The sequence below is a fragment of the Eleginops maclovinus genome, chromosome 1 (genome assembly GCF_036324505.1).
Source record: "Eleginops maclovinus isolate JMC-PN-2008 ecotype Puerto Natales chromosome 1, JC_Emac_rtc_rv5, whole genome shotgun sequence".
NCBI lineage: Eukaryota > Metazoa > Chordata > Actinopteri > Perciformes > Eleginopidae > Eleginops > Eleginops maclovinus.
In genome coordinates this window covers 20,387,666-20,406,186 of record NC_086349.1, presented here as the reverse complement: position 1 = coordinate 20,406,186, position 18,521 = coordinate 20,387,666, and the positions used below count along the sequence as shown (strand labels likewise).

The window sequence follows — 18,521 nt, the reverse complement described above, 5'->3', positions numbered from 1 at the left end:
CAGATTATTACCTTAAGTAAAAGTAGCAATACTACAGTGTACAAATACTCAGTTACAAATACAATTCCTGCATTCAAACCTGTACTTAAGTAAAAGTAGAAAAGTGTAAGCTTTAAATGCTTTAAGTACCAAAAACAAAAGTTATTTGACCATTTTAACAATTGTTTGCTAGATACGTTTTCAATGTTTGTATTACATTTAATAAAGTTATGAATTTGTTCATCACTTAAAGTTAAAGTGGGGTTCATTTGAATTGCTGGGTAGCTTAACCTAAAATAATATATTACAATGTCGATTGATATTTAGTATTTATAACCTAAATATGATAACTATTCAGAAAGAAAATAAAGTATAGGAGTATAAAGTACAACAATTACCTACAAAATGTAGTGGAGTAAAAGTATACAGTAGCATAATGTGTACAAATACCTCAATCTTTTACTTAAGTACAGTACTTAAATGTACTTAGTTACATTATACCACTGTCTGTTAATGACTTATCATCATTATTAGTTCAAAACTCCTTCCATTTTACTAAATGTCTCCTAGATAGCCAAATTAGCTCCACCGTTACCAAAAGCAGTATTAAGTTGATGAACATATAATGCATCATTTGTAAGAATCAAGAAATATGATATAAAAGTATACATTTTATCTGAAATAGGCATAGTTCTGCATGATGAGTACTTTGATTGTATGTTGATGCTTATACTTTAGTATTGTTACTCAGTCACAGTTTGAATGCAAGACTTGCCTATTTCTACATTGTGCAGATATCTAATTACTTCGTCCCACACTTAAGTAGCATATAAATACGCAAGTAAAGTTGAAGTATTTTTTACCTCTACATTTAGTTCTACAGTACTTAAGTAATGTACTTACTTTCCATCACTGAGTGTTACAAGCTTACTTTGATACAAGTACCAGAATATGTTCCCCACTGGTCACAAAAATACATGTCATTGTGTTTATCTGTGCATCTGCTACCAAAAAAAAATCTCCCCTATATTATGAATTCAGAGATCCATTCTTTGAAGATTCCACATTTATTCTACTGTTGTTTATTGTATGAATCCTCCATATTTGGCCCAAACGAGAGAGATCATAGTGTTGATATTGAGTATCACACCTCTAAAAACAAAAACAGATTATAATGTTACACCTGTATGATCCTTTTTGTGCTTTCTTGTGCCCTGAAAGCCACCATTGACACCCCCGGCAGAGCATCACACTTAGTACAGACCTGAACGGTTGCTCGCCTCGATGACGCTCCAGTAACGGTTTATTTTAGCTCCGGCATTTTTGCAGCTCGCTTTACATATTTGCCCCCGATGTAGCTTATAATAACACCCATTTTTGTTAGCTTTTTCTATCAGCTTTGCTCGGATATTAGACGCCTTTTTTCCTGCCCAATTTTCCGCTCCTTCATGCCGCTTCCCCCGCTCTCTTTACCGCATTTTCAATGTATTTTGTGCCCCTTGTTTCCTCCGGTAACGTTAACCCATGTCTGTGTGCATCCCGCCTCCCTGCGCCCTCAATAGATGGTGCAAGTCAAAATGTCCAAATCGCCCGTAGACCCTCTGTCTGCTGTGGAAACTGGCTCTCAATCGCACTATTTTCAGGTAAATCACCACACTTTCTTAATCCTGTATTGAACGAGTTTGAGAAAGGAAATGGTTAGCTCTAATGTATTGCTACTTGTTGTTGAAATCGAGGCGTCGCGATTTGGCAGCGAGCTACTTTTTTATATATTTATTTAAAAATGTCACCTCCTCCGCCTTTACTAAATCTGCAGATTGATGCTTGATCTGTGAAAAGCCAGTGGGTGCGATCATTAAGACGGCTCACATATGGTACACACACACACAAAGAATAACATCTCCCTAAATGTTCATGCTTGAATCTGATCTTAATGGATTTTTATTTTCCATTTCCTTACTATACAGAAGGAAATCAAGCACCTATCAGTAATATTATTACACGCTGGAATGTATTGGCGTAAAGGAAACAGGCAGACCATGCATCACTCTGACTCACCTGTAGCCTGAATCTACAGGGCCTGTTGTCAGCATGCTCACTGCAACATCCACGCTTTCTTATTATGTGTTACAAGAGGCCTAGGGAAAATATGCTCCTGCATGAGACAGAACAGTATGTGCAGCTGGATAAGTTAGCCCTGAAAATGTGATATATTGACAAAGATACAGCCTATTATAGACACTGCTCTGGTACAAAGCAGTTATTTTTGCACCAGTTTTCTCTTAATTTAGACCTTTATCTTAACATGAAAAAGCCTTACAAATCAACATAGTGCAAGCTGAAAGGTTTCATGCTATCTGTCTATAGTTCTATATTTATTCCTTCACCTGTGTGTGTGTCTTTTTCATCACAGCTGCCCAGGAAGTTGCCTAAACGCAAGAGCCGCTTCAAACGCTCAGATGGCAGCACGTCTTCTGACACAACATCCAGCTTCATCAAACGGCAGGTAAAAAAGAAAAAACTCTGAGCCAGTTGTTTGCTTCCTTTTTCCTTATTCATGCATGCATTTTAGACTACATCATTCTCTGGTACACAGTCACAGGCCAATTATCACACTGACTGTCAGTGGGAGGGAAGAGCTGCATCTTCTATGGAAAATGTAGGCCATGTTGTGCTCTGCAGTCTAAATAAACCTATAAGGGGTTGAAGTACATTTCTCCACTGAACAGGTGTCTGCTTTATTGTGTTGGCATTGCTGTACCGCCCAGTATATTTCCAAGGTTTAAGTTATCAAAGGGGAATCAAGTTCCCTTTTTTGACTCTCAAATAACTACAAAAGAGATTTGTAGATCTACATTTGCCATCCTTGAACCAAATACATAAATGTTTATGTTCTGCATCTTAGACCTTAGAGCAGCTTCATCAGGTTCAGTTGTTGTTTTGCCCAGTAGAGAGCAGCAAAATGCTTGAAAGCATCTCACTCCGGCTGTGAGTTACATCCAAATCCCATCACAGCCAAGTCTTTTTAATTAATGTTTTGAGGTCAAGCACATGTGGCACACTCAGACAGAGATTTGGTGTTATTTAAAACAAAACTCTAACTGATTTCTGAGCCACTTGATGTTACCGCAGGGCTGCTGTAAATCATAACATCTCATGTATATCAGCTGATTAGATCAGGACAGTTTTAATTAAACTCAAAGTGATGTTTTCTGAGTATGTATTTTATGTGGGTGTCAGAGCTGTACAGTAGTTTTCACAGATTCCTGTACAAATCAGGCTGTGAGGAGTCAAGAGGTGGGCATGTGCATTCAGAGCTAATCCCAAAACTGCAGCTATATGCCAGAGCAGTGGTGAACAAAGAAATCAGATCTTTTACTTAAATAGGAATATCAATACCACCGCATAGATTCACAAGTAGAAGTCCTGCAATCAAAAAGGAATTAAAAGTAAAAGTAAAACAAAGTATCACAACATACTAATGAAAGTACTCAATCTCCAACTGATTTTTTTACTATACAGTATTTACAATGCTGTGCATTTCCCGATGGGATCCAAAAATTGTATCTTAACCTATGATAATACGTGTTCAATTATTTGTGGATTATATTTTGTATTACTAAGATGAATCTTTTACAGAACTAAAGTTAATTAAAAACATGCAGTGAAGCAAATGTGTGTATAAGTACAGTGCTATAATTAATATACAAATATAATAGTAGGAAGGATTCAAATATCCTTTCTCAAAAGGAGACTGATGTACCAATGGTCGGCACTTTAAGAATCACAGGACTAATTCTGTAGGCTTGAACTCAGCCTTAAGTATACATTTAGTCCTCATCTGGAGCTGGAATGATAAGAGTACAATAGAAAAATAACCAAAACAAATGCATTGTTCACCAAACACACACCGACTGTTTTTGAAGTATTTGAATTATTTTACAAAATAAGTAATGAAACAACATCAACCTGTTCGTGAGGAAAACTAAACCCTTTATAGTTATTGCATTTTGCAGCTTCAATTCTTTGTTATTTTAATTGATTCATCTGAAAATTATTCCAATGAAAAACGTAGTCAATGAAGCGTTGTGTACTGAATATAAAGTAGCCATCACAACTTTCCATTACGTTACATTTCGAAAAAATTGCAGTTTGAAATTATAAACATGGTATACATTTTAAAAATGCTTAATGATGAATTTTAATGATAAAAAATGAACAAAACAATGAATTTATTATCCATCATATGTCAATTAATATTCTGTATTAGACTGTTCCTTGCAGCTATAACTAAAAAGTAGGATGAAGTTTGAAGACTTCATCAAATTAAAAGTTCCACTCTGAAATTCACTCGTCTTTCTTAACAGAACGATTCATATCAAACATTATGAAAAAAGATTACTGCACTACACCGTATGCATGAGGGAATGTGTAGCAGTCTAACAGAGACGTTAGAGAGAAAGAGGGGAAAAAAAGGGCTGAGCAGACATCTTCTGCAGGCGGGGGCATTAGTTATCCTGATCGGGGGGCTTAATGACAATCTCCAGATTCCCTGAGAATATTGCACAGCTTAAAATATTCATGATGCTCATTTTGAAGGCCTCAGGCGATGTGATGTGTGGGTTCATTGTTCACATGAGCCCCTTTTAGTTTCTTTTCAATCATTATACCTCCCCTCTGCATGCACAACAGCCCCCCCCCCTCCCCCTACCAACACCACCAAACCAAAGGTGATGTGATAAAGTGTTTCATGCAGAGGGAGTAGATTTCACAAACAAGGCAGATAGTTTCTTGTCTGTGATAGGGGTGGGGTGTCTATGGAGGAGCAGTGGAGTATGACTCATTTCTGCAGCAGGATACAATAAGCAGTATGCTGCCATAAGTGTGGATATATACGTGTTACACATGTAGGACATGAAGGGGTTTGAAACAGGAGGAGAAATGTCGAGCTGCAGCCTCTCTCTTTCCTCTCTACCCCTGCATGTTGAAGTGGACTTTAATAACCAAGTATGGGGATGTAAATTTGGAGACGTAGTTCGATCAAGTGACGCAAAAGCTGCGTTGGTTCTTCACGTTGTCGTGCGTGTGTGTGTTTGGATGGGATGAGGTGGGGTAAGAATAGAAAAGAAGGTGTTGCCGGCTCCAGTGCAGGTCGTCCCTGGTTAGGGGACGGGACACAGTACAGTCTGCATTTTACAGCATGTAGTGTGTAGAGAGCGAGGGAGGGACCGGCAGCAGCAGCATCACCACATTAACTGAGTAAGTACAAATGATTATCGACACTCTTCCTCTTCTCATCTTTATCTCTTTGTAGCATTTACATTGTTCCCGCTCCTCTCTTTCTGTTTTCCTTTGTCTTCCCCTCTTTGCCTCTCCTTCTTCAGCAATGCTTTTCTTTCTCTCATTTCTTCCCCTGCTTTACTTTTTGATTGCCATCATCCCTGTGTTTGTGCTCTTCACAGTTCCTCTGTGACTCTCGTGATTGATCAATTTGACACACAGTATGCCTGATGTTTACTTTGATATTGATGTAACCACTGAGTGATTTATTGCGTTGTGTGTCAGAGAGCTCCGTGCATGTGTAACTTGCTGACATTGAAGTACGACCGCACAGTTAATCGAACACTTTCTGAAATTGGATATTTGGCTACTGGATTTCCAAATCACTAGAGCTTGCAGTTTTTTGTGGTGTTTCAGCGTCCTGAATATTATATTCTGCTGTTGTGCAGATTTTCGTTCCTGCAAAAACAGCCTGAGGAATTTGATTGTATTAATAGCATGCACTCCCTGGCTATTGTTTTGGGATTTAAATAACATACTGCTTTTGGCATTTTTGTACATTTATCTAAAATCATATATTTTCAACCAGTCATCTTTAAGGCGTGCAGTTTATTTGTTGGTGTTTTTCCTTCTGGTGATGCTAGTATAATGGATCTTGTGATGACACAATAGATCTGTGTGTAAGTCCATCCCTTGGTTCAGGCTGAAATATCGCAACAACTATTTGATGGATCACCATTAAAGTTTGTCCAGACATTTATGACTCTTAGAGGTTGAATTGTAGTAACTTTGGTAATAATGTAACTCTTTATTCAGTGCCATAATCAGTCTGTCAACCGTTCTATAATGATATAACCAAAAACCTGACATCTGCCTCAGTTGTACTTAATGTCTTGAAGATGAACATCAGAATGTTAGCACTACCATCGTAAGCATCAATTCATTTAGAGTTTGACTTTATAAAGAAGCTTTTGAATTATCTTGAAGTCGAAGTAATGAAAGACGTACTGCTGAACAAAAGTAAAAGACTTACAACATGAATCTCCATGAAATGCAGAGTCTGTCTGTGACCTCAAACCAAAGTCAGCGACCCAAACCTGTCAGTATCAGCTGGTTTGGTTCAGTTAGCCTTCCTTTGAGCACTATAGTAATGTGACTAGAACAATTGGAGTTGCTTGCATACATACAGTAACAGTATGAGTTTGAGTTATTAACAAAAAACCTACAACTTATGAAAGCTACTGTGACTTTACGAGTCTAATTTAAAAGAAAAATCACATCAAAAATGGATCAAATAACTAAGTGTCATGAAAAGGAAGTCACTTTATGATGAAGCCACAGAGAATCACCACCCATGTTTGCTCACTGTTTGTCTCCACTACCTCATTTGACTGTTAGTGTTCACTGTCACGGATCTCAACCTGGAAAAACACACCACAACAGGCAGCCTCTAATGAGAACATCCAAAACGCCTAGATAAACCCACTGAACACTACCTACTCCAAACAGTACACAGATAAAGTTACCAACTATTTGGTGAACATACTGGAGCATTAAGCAACTTTAAAGCCAGATATTTCGAGTTGATGGAGACCAAATATACTTGACATACTTTACTGTGGATAGTTAGTTAAACTACAAATTAGGAACAGAGCAAATGTTGAAATCATTTCTCCAAACCATGCAAAAAGAAATTGTTAATCCAATGAACAATGTTTCAAGTGATAATGTTTAAAATTAATGTAGAAGTCCCCTGCTGTTCTGTCTCTAGCTTGTAGGATGACTTGGCCCTCTGGGGGACTCGACTATCTGGATGACACACTTCCTTGTCGGCCCCTCCCTGTGGAGCTGAGGCCATCAGTGTTGCAGTGTGAAGAATAATCACAGAAGCAGAATAGGAAGGAACAGAGTTAAATTTAGCCTCCAGACGGGGACATTAACAGTAAAAAAAATAAAACAGCAGAAAAACAAGAGATCCTCTAGACCAGGCGATAAAAGATGCACTCATCATAACACTCTGCATTGCAGCTCAGCTTCACCTGCAAAACACACAGTTTCTGTTCACTCACAATGGTTGTTTTGTTTGAGGATTTGACAGGTAGCCTGTGTGCAGCAGAGGTCCACAGCCTCATGTCCAAACATTAATAATGAGCAGCAATCACAGCCCAGGCAGCTCTGTGTGATCCAACATCATTAAACAGCTCTCTGACATAACGCCTTTCCCTTGCGCCCACCACCATATTTATTCCACTTTAATGTCTGTGTGTGTTTGAGCGAGTGAAGACAGGGACGCTGTTACAGTGAGAACAATTCAGATTCATGTCTGTAACAGGCTCTAGCGCCGTCCTCCTGATCAGCCAGGTATGAAACTCTCCGTGACCGCCTCTATCTGTGTGTCTCTGTCTTCTCATGGTCTTTTTTCTGCCCCCCCCCCCCCTGCTGTTTCCCCTCTTTTCTTCTATCTGTGATGAGGATAGATATCTAGGTCTCACTCCACTCCTTCATAGCATTTTATTATGTTCTAATCTCATCTTCCCCTCGAGATAGCCTCGCTTTATCTTGTCGTATAAATCGTTTATACACACTCTCGTTTCTCCAACCGTCCTTCAGTCACTCTCCGTCCTCGTAAACATCCTTCTCTTTTCAGTATGTCTTGTCAACGATATTCAACCCCCCCCCCCTCCTCCTCCTCCCCATCTCTGTCTCTCTTTCTATCCCGTTCTTTCTGCTCACCCTTCGTTTTCTCTCTCTCGGTGCTGCTCTGGCACTGGTGCAGTGTTGTCTTGCAGAGCTTGTGAGTGCTAGAAATCAGATCTAGTTATCTAACATAGACACACACTAAAAAATAAACGAGGAGAGGTGTCCGCTTTGCCGTTTCTCTGGGGCTAGAGGTGGTAAAACACGATTTTGGATTATATATATATATATATATATATGTATGTATTCTCAAGTGCAGAAAGGTGGTGGTTGTTCTTCATGTCTTGGCACTTCATTTTGCATTTTGTGCCTGAATTTCCTTTTGTTGTGCTGCTGCTAATTGGTCCTCCAGAGGGTTCGTTTGTATATGTTGGGCAAGATTGATGACCAGGACTAAGTCACTGCACTCTGGAGCAGAAGAAAAAGAGAGGAAACTGTGCTAAGGGCTGTGTTCTAGTTTATTTACATCTTTGCCATTATGCTTGGATAGTCTCTTCATATGTGAATGTTAGTATGCATATTGGAGTTATTTGTGCGAGGTTTAACTTTGTCTGCCTCATTCATCACTTCTTTTATTCTTTTTTTATTTCCGTTCGCCTCCAGTCTCCCCCCCCCCCCTTCATTTTTTCTCTCTGTTGCCCGACTTGGATGTGTTTTTGCTGCAGCGGTTCTCTTTACTGACAGATTCAGGACTGAGTTCCTTCAGAGAATCTAAATAAATGCCAAATATAGGAGTATAGGAGCACACACACACACACACACACACACACACACACACACACACACACACACACACACACACACACACACACACACACACACACACACACACACACACACACACACACACACACACACACACACACACACACACACACACACACACACCTCTTCTTATGTTTTAATCTTTGGACATAAACAGCATGTTTACTGTCTATTTTCAGTTTGAGCCATTTTGGGGCTGAAAAACTGTCTGTAAAATGGACGAAAATGCCCATTCTAAATTTCCAGAGTCCCTGGTGTTGTTTTCAAAAGTCTTGTTTTTTCCTGTCAACAGTGAAAAACCCAGACATATTGAAGTTACTATTATATAAACCTCACATTTTAAGTTTGAATCTTTTTTTGTCTATTTTAAATGATTATCTGAACCAATTTCAATAAATAATCGCTTTAGCTCTACATATTATGAGACTGATTTAAGAAAATATGAACAGTAAACTGCCTTACAGGTTTGGAATCAAAGTCAGCTGCACTTTTCAAGCCATTTGTACCTTGTGTAAAATGCCTATTAGTACGCTTTATCTGTCACTTTCAGCATAGTGAGCGAGCCATCACTGGGATTTGTCCTTAAACCTCCTGCAATAAAAATGATAACCAGCATATATTTTGCTAATGAGGAGATGTCCTTGGAGAATAAACATGGGGAACAGACGATGTATATATGTGCTGCACTGTGGGGGATGATGGAGTGGATTGGGGCCAAGCAGGAGAGAAGAGGAAGCAGTTGCCTCCTTTGTGCTATATTTGGTCTACCAGAGGATGGCTGGTGTGGGAGAGCAACGCATTGTGTTGTAGATACATGAATGTGTTCATGAATGCAGACAGATATTTGCATGCACACCTGCACACAAAGACTGCAGAACAGAAAGACAGATGAAAGCATGAACAGAAACAGAACATCTGTGTAACCTCATAGTAATAACCCCACTGTAAAATTTGCATCATAGATGGTCTAAATTAAAAATGTATATTCATTTCAAATGTAAACTCTCTCCTGACAGGGGTCGGCTGATTCGTACACCAGTAGACCGTCGGATTCAGACCTGTCAGCAGAGGAGGACCGCGAGGCGTATCGGCGTGAAGCCGAGCGCCAGGCACAGCTGCAGCTCGACAGAGCTAAGGTACCTTTATACACTGATTTACACTGCTTCCAACATCAGTATTTGAACTGCTTTATAAGAGGGGAGATGCGTGTTTGAGCTCCACTGATCCAGAAGAATTTTAATATATTCCCTGATGAACAAAATATCATCCAAAAACACAAAGAAAACAAATGTATATAAAATGTGATGGATTTGGACTGTACACTCACATCTTCCTTCTTCATGTTTATGTTCAACTTGCATGTTCACGAAAGTAAAATTCAGTCTATTCAAAGCACGGCGTCTCTGAATCATGTTATGCATCAACCTGTTACTGCTTAATGTTTACATCTAGTAGGGTGTTTGTCACTGAAACAGACTAAAGCCTGATTAAAACATGTCACCAAACTGTTGCTGTGAACTGACCACTACTATAACATTACTTTGTGTCAGTAATTAAAACCATAAGATATACTTGAGCATTCATAAGCTTTTAAATCCACAGTACATCAACAGCCAAACTGCTATCTTTAATGCAAACCCTCTGCTACATGATGGACATTAGTTGTTAGCTAACCTTAGCTTATGTCTTACTGTAGCTTTGAGTCAAATTAAGGTTGCAAGATTCATGACTAGAGGTCAATACTCAGTGTTAAAAGATTGTGTTTACATCACTAACAAGTGAATTCTTATTGTTTCTACAGTCCAAACCTGTAGCTTTTGCAGTAAAGACGAATGTGAGTTACTGTGGGGCTCTGGATGAGGACTGTCCTGTCCAAGGAGCTGCAGTCAATTTCGATGCCAAAGACTTCTTGCACATCAAAGAAGTGAGTAAATACCTGTTGCTAATAATGATGAGCCCCTCTATTACACTAAAAAGAAGATATGTGACGCGGTGCTGTTGTTGTTCGGAACTTTACAGAAGTATAACAATGACTGGTGGATCGGCCGGCTGGTGAAAGAGGGAGCGGACATCACCTTCATCCCCAGCCCTCTACGACTAGAGGCCATGAGACTCAAGCAGGAGCAGAAACAGAGGTAAGTTAACACTATCAAACATCTCAGAGATCCTATTTTCGTCAATATTAGTTTAATCATTTTTGAGTGTTGCTGTTGCAGGAAAACAGGGGGTAACTCCTCTAGTTTAGGGGACATGGTGACAGGGAATTGGAGGACCACACCGCCATCTGCAGGTGAATGTAAGTACCACAGATCATCTCATTTACCCTGGAACAAAAACGACTTTTCCCTCTGCTGTCTTCTTTCTTTCTTTTACTTTAATTGATTGTTATTTTCTTGTTTTCACAAGCCAAACAGAAGCAAAAACAGGTAGGTTTTGATCTTTCTATGATGAAACAGCATTTGTTAAAATACGTGTTTTTTGTCGTTTATCTTCCGGGGAGTTAAAGGTTATCTGCAGGTCTTTGAGAGTCTAAAAAATAGTCTTGAATATACTCTCTTCCAGTCTTCTTCTGTTATATATTTTATAAACCAGCTATCAGGAGAAGTCATACCTTTAGATAACTTTAACAAACAACATTGCTTTTTAAATTAAAAGTGATACAGAGGATTACTCATGAAAGAGAAGTCTTTTGTGACATTATGTGTAGTCATAGTCAGTTTTCTGCATCTCTATTTAGCTCAGTGGTGTCAAAAGTCCTCCATGTGTTTTCCTGAACTCTGCAGGAAACTTGATAATAATATCTTTGTTGCTTTTCACAAAAAACAAACCCACTGCCCCTTTATCTTACCCCTGCTGTCTCTGTTCTTCATCCCCCTTTCCCCTCATCGTCCCCTATTTCTGGCAGGAACACGTCCCTCCTTACGATGTGGTGCCCTCTATGAGGCCGGTGGTCCTCGTGGGACCATCGCTGAAGGGCTATGAGGTCAGTCTCTCCCCATTTCACCTCCAGCAGCTGCTTCACTCTGTCCTCTGTTAAAATGTTTGTTCACTGCTACTTTTTGTTCAAACGAGAATAAAGGTATTAATAGTAAGGCTGGGATTTCAATATTTGAAATTTAAAAGACAAATTATATTTTGCTCGATGTTTAATTTAAGATGAAGCAATTTGTCACCTTTTTTTGCGGAGGTTCAAATCTGTGCAGAGAGGGAATGTAGTCCAAAGAAGCAATGTGTTCCTCAGTGCGTTCTGTATTGATCAAGAAAGCGGATTCCTCTCGTTTGTTGAGTAGTGCAGGCAGTGCCTCCATGTACCAAAACACACACACACAGAGACATTTTGGGGAATAAAATTATACTTCTACAACTGACGGAAAACCACAGAAAAACATTATTTCTTGTGGCAGTTTGTCTTTGAAATATATATATATTTCTTACCTTTTATTTTTCCACCTAGGTAACGGACATGATGCAGAAAGCTCTCTTTGACTTCCTGAAACACAGATTTGATGGAAGGTCAGTATAATGAAGACATAACTGAATATTCTCCGTAGATGTGTTGGGTCAGGCGTTTAAATCAAATCAGATTTGAAAGTCTCGCATCTTTTCTTTTCCTCTTTATATTTGCGGCAGAATCTCAATCACACGCGTAACTGCCGACCTGTCTTTAGCCAAGAGATCTGTCCTCAATAAAAGACCCATCATGGAGAGGTCCAACACTCGCTCCAGTCTAGGTGAGCCTGACATTGTCATTATGAAATCTATTAGTATAAAGAAGCAAAAAGTAGTAACTAGAATCTTGTATCCGTGCAGCGGAGGTTCAGAGTGAGATCGAGAGGATATTTGAACTCGCCAAAACCCTGCAGCTGGTGATTCTGGACGCTGACACCATCAACCATCCTGCACAGCTAGCCAAAACCTCCCTCGCTCCCATCATCGTCTACGTCAAAGTTTCCTCACCAAAGGTACAGTAGTTACTTCACTCAGGAACTCAGACTGCCTTAACTTTCCCACCTTTGACATGGTCTTTTTTCCCCCCCTGTTTTGTCTCTCAGGTGCTCCAGAGACTTGTCAAATCCAGGGGGAAGTCTCAGAGCAAGCACCTGAATGTGCAGATGATGGCTGCAGACAAACTCTCTCAGTGCCCCCCTGTGAGTGGAGGCTTTCTTTTTAGTGCTTTAATGTTTAGTTATTCCTAATACCTCTACAATCTTACTATATTATATGAACACGGCATGTTTACAAGATAAGAAAAAGAATATGTATTTGTTTACCACTTTTGTCCAAACTGAGATATCTCAATAAGTATTTGATGCAACTAAAGAGCCATTACTGGTGCTCAGAGGATAAAACCTATTGACTTTGGTGTTCCCTCGGCTTTGTCTTTAACCGGTTCAAATTGTTTGACTTCTTGAAATGTATCAATCACTATTGAATGGACATTTGGTTCACAAATGACATGGGGGTAAGTGGGAAGCAGCAAGGGAAGGGCCTACATTTAGACTGGGAAGCAAAACAGTTCAGGGTTTTATTGCAAAAACTAAAGTATATGAGCTTACTGGCATGTGTAGAATAATCCAAAGAGAAGCAGCATTGAATCCATGTAACAGAAATTTAGATACAATGACACAAGGGGTCATTGACAGAACAAAAGTGAAAGCGAGGAAACGGGCGAGTTAAATAGCACAGGCTGATTAGGGAAATGGAAACAGGTGCACAGGTGGGCGGGGAAGCTCAGGTGACTGGAGGGAAAGAGGTTACTGCAGGTCAAATAAAGAGAGGAGAAAAGTCTGAGGGCATCTGGTGGACAGGTAGAGATTAACAATGGACAGCTGGAAAAGTAAATGTGTTCAATGTTACTCATCAATCACCATCAGCTGTACTTTTTTAAGGGCTTATTTTCAAATGACAGCCTTAGTTAAGATGGTAACCATAGTTTAAATGATACTTTTGAGCACGTGACATGGTAACACATAAAGGAAAACTAACATAACTAGAGAAAAGGTCCCTTAATCCTTAGATTATTGAAACAAATGCTTTGGCTTTTACAGTCATCATATCTCTACCGGATTTTAACACCTTTGTTAACGTCCTCTTGTGGTTCCAACAAAGGTTTTTTTTAAACAATTTAGCAAATAGACACACATTAAACTGTACCTTATTAGAAGAGGGATACACTTACAATTATAATCCTATTACAGACAAATAGAACTATACTTATCCCGAGGTGTAACCTATTTTCTAGGTTTAGTCACCCAAGTCCTTTACATCTCTTAAGTTATCAAAATCATTTATAAAAAAGTCCCTAAAGCTCCTGGATTTTTGGCTTACTTGCTTGCAGGTTATATTATGTATTTTAACCATCTTTAAGTGAAACAGCATTCCTTTCAGCCTTCTTAATGAAGTATTTTTGCCACACATTCTATTAGCCATTGAAGACCAAACGATGTATTTGCTCATTTTCTTTTCCGTTCACTTGAAGGATATGTTTGATGTCATTTTGGATGAGAACCAGCTGGAGGATGCATGTGAGCACTTGGCTGAGTACCTGGAGATTTACTGGCGTGCGACTCACCTCCCGGGCAACACGCCTCTCAATCCGCTCCTGGAGCAAACTCTGATGACCCCGCCTTCTGCCATCTCCAGCCTCCAGGTGAGTGTGTCTTTACCTGTGTAAAAAGCACTGTTTAAATACTGATGTAAGTCTAGAAATCCTGTTTTGAACACGTTGTTTGTTGTCACTGTCTTTACCAGCTCTCATCTCAGATTCTCACTCCTTCGTTTTGTTTTGATTGTCTCCAGTTGTCTTGTTTGTCCTCTCACTCATCCATGCTTAACATTTTTGCAGTTTTCTGAAACACAGGAATTAATTGAATGAACGCTTACAAAATGGGGTGAGTAGTAGGGTTTATATGTATATATACTTATTTATATTTGCACTCTCAACCCCGGCAATTCCCTTTGACACGACGCAGCGGCTGAGAAAGTGAATGAACAGCATTTTATTCATTCAGATCTCACCACAGAAAATATGACCACCTTTTTCTTCATTGCATCCTTTCCTTTACTCGATGGTCTCAGGTGAATCACTGCTCCACACGCTTTTCGGGAGGAAAATTCACAAAGCAGTGTCAATTTAATAAACAAACGTTTGTAAAATGATAAAACGTTTGAATGAAATGTCAAAATCTGACCCTTATTCTCAATTTTTCATTCGCCGCTCATCCTTTTCCCAGCATGCTTTGTGAATGGTGCCCCCACTCACTGGAACACATGGTGCTATATTGAATGACAAGGCTAGTTACAGATTTACGCTTAAACAATGTATTCAACAGCACTAAATGCATAATGTATATAAACATAAACTGAGACCATAACATTAGCACTGTTATGTTCTGGATTAACCTCCTGACCATCCATACAAATGGTTTCACTGCCATCTTTGTTTTGGTAGTAATAATCTGTCTGAAGCAGACAAGACACTGTAAACTAAAAAGGACTTTGAAGAGACTTTACCAAAACTGCTGCATGCCAAATATGAACTTTTCCCCTTTTATAAAAAGTACTGTTTTGTTTTACCTGTTGCTTGATATTTTATCAAATTCAGGTTCAGAATGTCATTTTCTTTTACATTTGAAGGTTTTGGAATCAATCGATTTTGAATTTGAGCCATCATCATCAGTTAACTCTTCTTTATGGTTAGGCAGTTTTATTTCCAAAGCATGGTTTATACAGAGGTAGGTTCAGGGTACTGCACAGAAAAACAACACAATTTAAAACACTAAAATAATGGAGATAAAGGGGAAAAAAAAGATTAAATGAAAAGTAAAATAATAACAGGATCATGAGGCCGTTGGTCATTCAAAATGATTTGAGAAAAACAAGGATTTTAGACTGCATTAAAAAAGTATGGCATGTGTTTGCACTCAGTGAGGACTACAGGAACAATGCAGCAAGCAATACATTTTTCAATATAAATATGCACTGTTGTTTTAAGATAGATTTCCTTCAAAGTCCTTCAGGATGTAGTGTTTTTTTGTCGACCCTCTGTGAGTCTGCTGTCTTCTGTTACCATAAAAAAATGTGAGTTTGCTTAAAAATGTCACCCTGTTCTCAGAGCTTCCTGTTGACTGTCTTTCCTTCTTTCCTTCCCCTCATTGACGGTATGAATCCTCCAGAACAAGAACCAGCCGCAGCCTCGTGAGGCGGTGGGATTGGAGGGTGAGGAGGAGGCGGGTGAGGAGGTCCACTCCCCCCTGGAGCAGGACAGTCTTATGCCGTCTGACGAGGCCAGCGACTCCCTGTCTCGCGGCCGGAGGGGGAGCCTGTGCCAAAGGGGGGGTGTTGAGGACGAAGAGGAGGAAGAAGAAGAGGAGGAGGAGGAGGAGGATGAGTTTGCCTCCCCCTGCCATGCTCGCACTTACAGGGACATGTACCCCCCTCACCGTGGGCACAGCGGTAGCGTCCACAGTGCCAACGGGCACGAGTCAGAGGACAGGCTGCTGCAACGAGAAGCCCAGCAGGGTCACAACCAGAGGAACAACCGCCAGCGCAGCCGCCCCTGGCCCCGAGACACCTACTGAGGAACCCCCCAACCCCCCGGCCTCCAGATCAGCCGTCTGACTGTCCCCAAATTGGCCCCAAATCAGAAACAGATTCCCAGTTTATTTGGTAGACAACTTTAGGTCTCTTTTTTAAGAATTGACAGTCACTCTATTCCAGATTCCCAGACTGAATTTATCTTTAAGGGTCGCACTGACCTCTTCAGGGTCAAGTCTTTTAGATTAAAGGGACAATTCTCCACCTTTTTAAATGGATATCCAATCGGTTTCTTTGGTTAATTGAAGCAAATAATCCCTCTGTGCATGCTTTAGTGTTCAAGGAAGCTGCTTTCTCCTGCCTACATTTACCAGGAGGCATTGTGTGTGCACTTTCAGCTATAGATGGTTGGTAAGCTTATGCTCTATCTGCTGCATTATATAGGAGTGAGATGAAACTCTGTAAGCTGTATCTCTGCCCATGCCATCTTCTGGTTTTATAGACTGGTTAAATATTTTTTGGAGTGGCATTTAGAGCATGCAAGCCCCCTAGCCACCAGAGGGGGGTAATACAAATCTAAGATAAGTTTGCTTGTAGTTCTTCCTTGCATCTAAAATACATCAGTCACTTCAAAATGACAGTGCTGGATGCAGGAAGAACAGATTACGCAGCAGGAGACCTCATCCTTCTATCATTATAGCACACACTGAGGAATATATCGCTTCAATCGACTACTTTTACCATCAAAGCTGTATGGACCTCCACAAAAAAGCTGGTCGATTTTCCCTTTAAAGTCAACAGGGCTACTCCCCTCTGCAATGGAAAGGTTTCAGGCTACCAGCTGTACGCAAACTCAAACTTTAGCTGCTCGGCCTAAAGTTTCTCTATTGTAGGATGTCTCATACACTGGCCTTAAAATTCCTAAGACTTTTAACTATCTTTACTATTGCATGTTTGAGTATAATTATTTTAAGACTATTTGCACATTGACGTCAGAACAGGAACTGAATGATCTTTACGGATAGACCCTAATGTAGGAATGTCTTCTTATGGGAAATAGGAATGCATTTGATTACAATGTATATACTGAATGGGCACCTGGTTTTGTTTCATTGCTACTATATTTGTTAGATTTTGTTTATATGGACTTGTTTGTTGTTTTTGGAGAAATGTTGCCACCCATGTGTTTTTACTCTGAAGATGGTGATGGAGACACACACACACACACACACACACACACACACACAGACTGGTTCTCAATGTAAGTTAGTGGTATGAAGCTGCAGTACATTACAGTGCTTCTTTCTGGGCATCACTCGTCTTTTGCTGTTGTACAATCACTCTTCACACCTCTTAGAGAAGACAAAAAAAAAATCTCAAAACGAGCACAGAGAATGTAAACACAACTAAGAAAAAGGGAATGTTATCTTTTTAAAGGGCGAATTACTTGCCGAACTTGCTTGTTTACATGATCATTCACATATTATCAAGCGCACGCTGCACACGCGCTGCAGCTTCAGATCTTCAGAGAATGTAAGCTTGCATGCCTTTTTTGCACCTCCAGCACCACCGGGTGTTTCCAAAACCCAACCGATCGCCCTGTAATTCGATTGTAGCACGTTATTGATTGTAGCATCCACAGTTTCTACACTTAATCTCACTCCACCCCCCCCCCTCCACCCCTCCTGTGTGTCTTTGCCATTCGTTGCGTTACGTACTGCAGTTTTATTCGGGTTTTCATCAAAGCAGATCCTCAGGTGTAAGTCCTACACACTCATCGCGCTCAACTCCACGAATGTGTCGTGCTCGTGAGGGACTCGTAGCACGCGTGACATGATGTCATTCTGTTCCTGCATCGTTATTATTATTATTATTGAGTCCACCAGCCGATGTTATCAGCCGGCTTTAGGAGTTACTGGTTTACTGCTTCCATGTCTCACAGGTATCTCTATCTAGTGTTCTGTATATTTTGAAGACAAAAAAAAATCAGCATGATTGAAAAAAAAAAAAACCTATGCAAGTGTTGCATGAAATCTGATTGTTTCTTTTTACAGTTAAGTATTTCAGTAATGCATTGATTCTGATTCTCCTCGTTGTCTTGTAGTGATAGTCTTGTCTTTGGGGCTACTCACTCCTCACACCACTAACAACACTATTACTAAAAAATAATAATCAGAATGCATCACTTTATTTATCCACAGACATTAATAGTGGGGACATTTTTTCTCTCACAGTATTTGGGTGGACACTTGTTGACGCACTTT

General features: G+C 39.9%; 1 protein-coding gene across 2 annotated transcripts; it reads left to right on the top strand.

The window, feature by feature from the left end:
• Window positions 1-1,326: 1,326 nt before the first annotated feature.
• cacnb3a (calcium channel, voltage-dependent, beta 3a) lies at window positions 1,327-18,272 on the top strand. Of its 2 annotated transcripts, XM_063883865.1 has the most exons (15): window positions 1,327-1,622; window positions 2,393-2,485; window positions 9,738-9,857; window positions 10,523-10,645; window positions 10,741-10,856; window positions 10,938-11,017; window positions 11,128-11,147; window positions 11,627-11,704; window positions 12,176-12,234; window positions 12,352-12,452; window positions 12,532-12,683; window positions 12,774-12,869; window positions 14,201-14,371; window positions 14,567-14,612; window positions 15,897-16,075. In XM_063883865.1, the coding sequence occupies exons 1-14, from the start codon at window positions 1,542-1,544 to the stop codon at window positions 14,594-14,596; spliced, it is 1,320 nt and encodes a 439-aa protein (XP_063739935.1). In that variant the 5' UTR covers window positions 1,327-1,541; the 3' UTR covers window positions 14,597-14,612; window positions 15,897-16,075. The 2 variants fall into 2 exon arrangements, with proteins under 2 accessions (XP_063739935.1, XP_063739926.1); XM_063883856.1 differs by lacking the exon at window positions 14,567-14,612 and having other exon boundaries at window positions 15,897-18,272.
• Window positions 18,273-18,521: the final 249 nt, after the last annotated feature.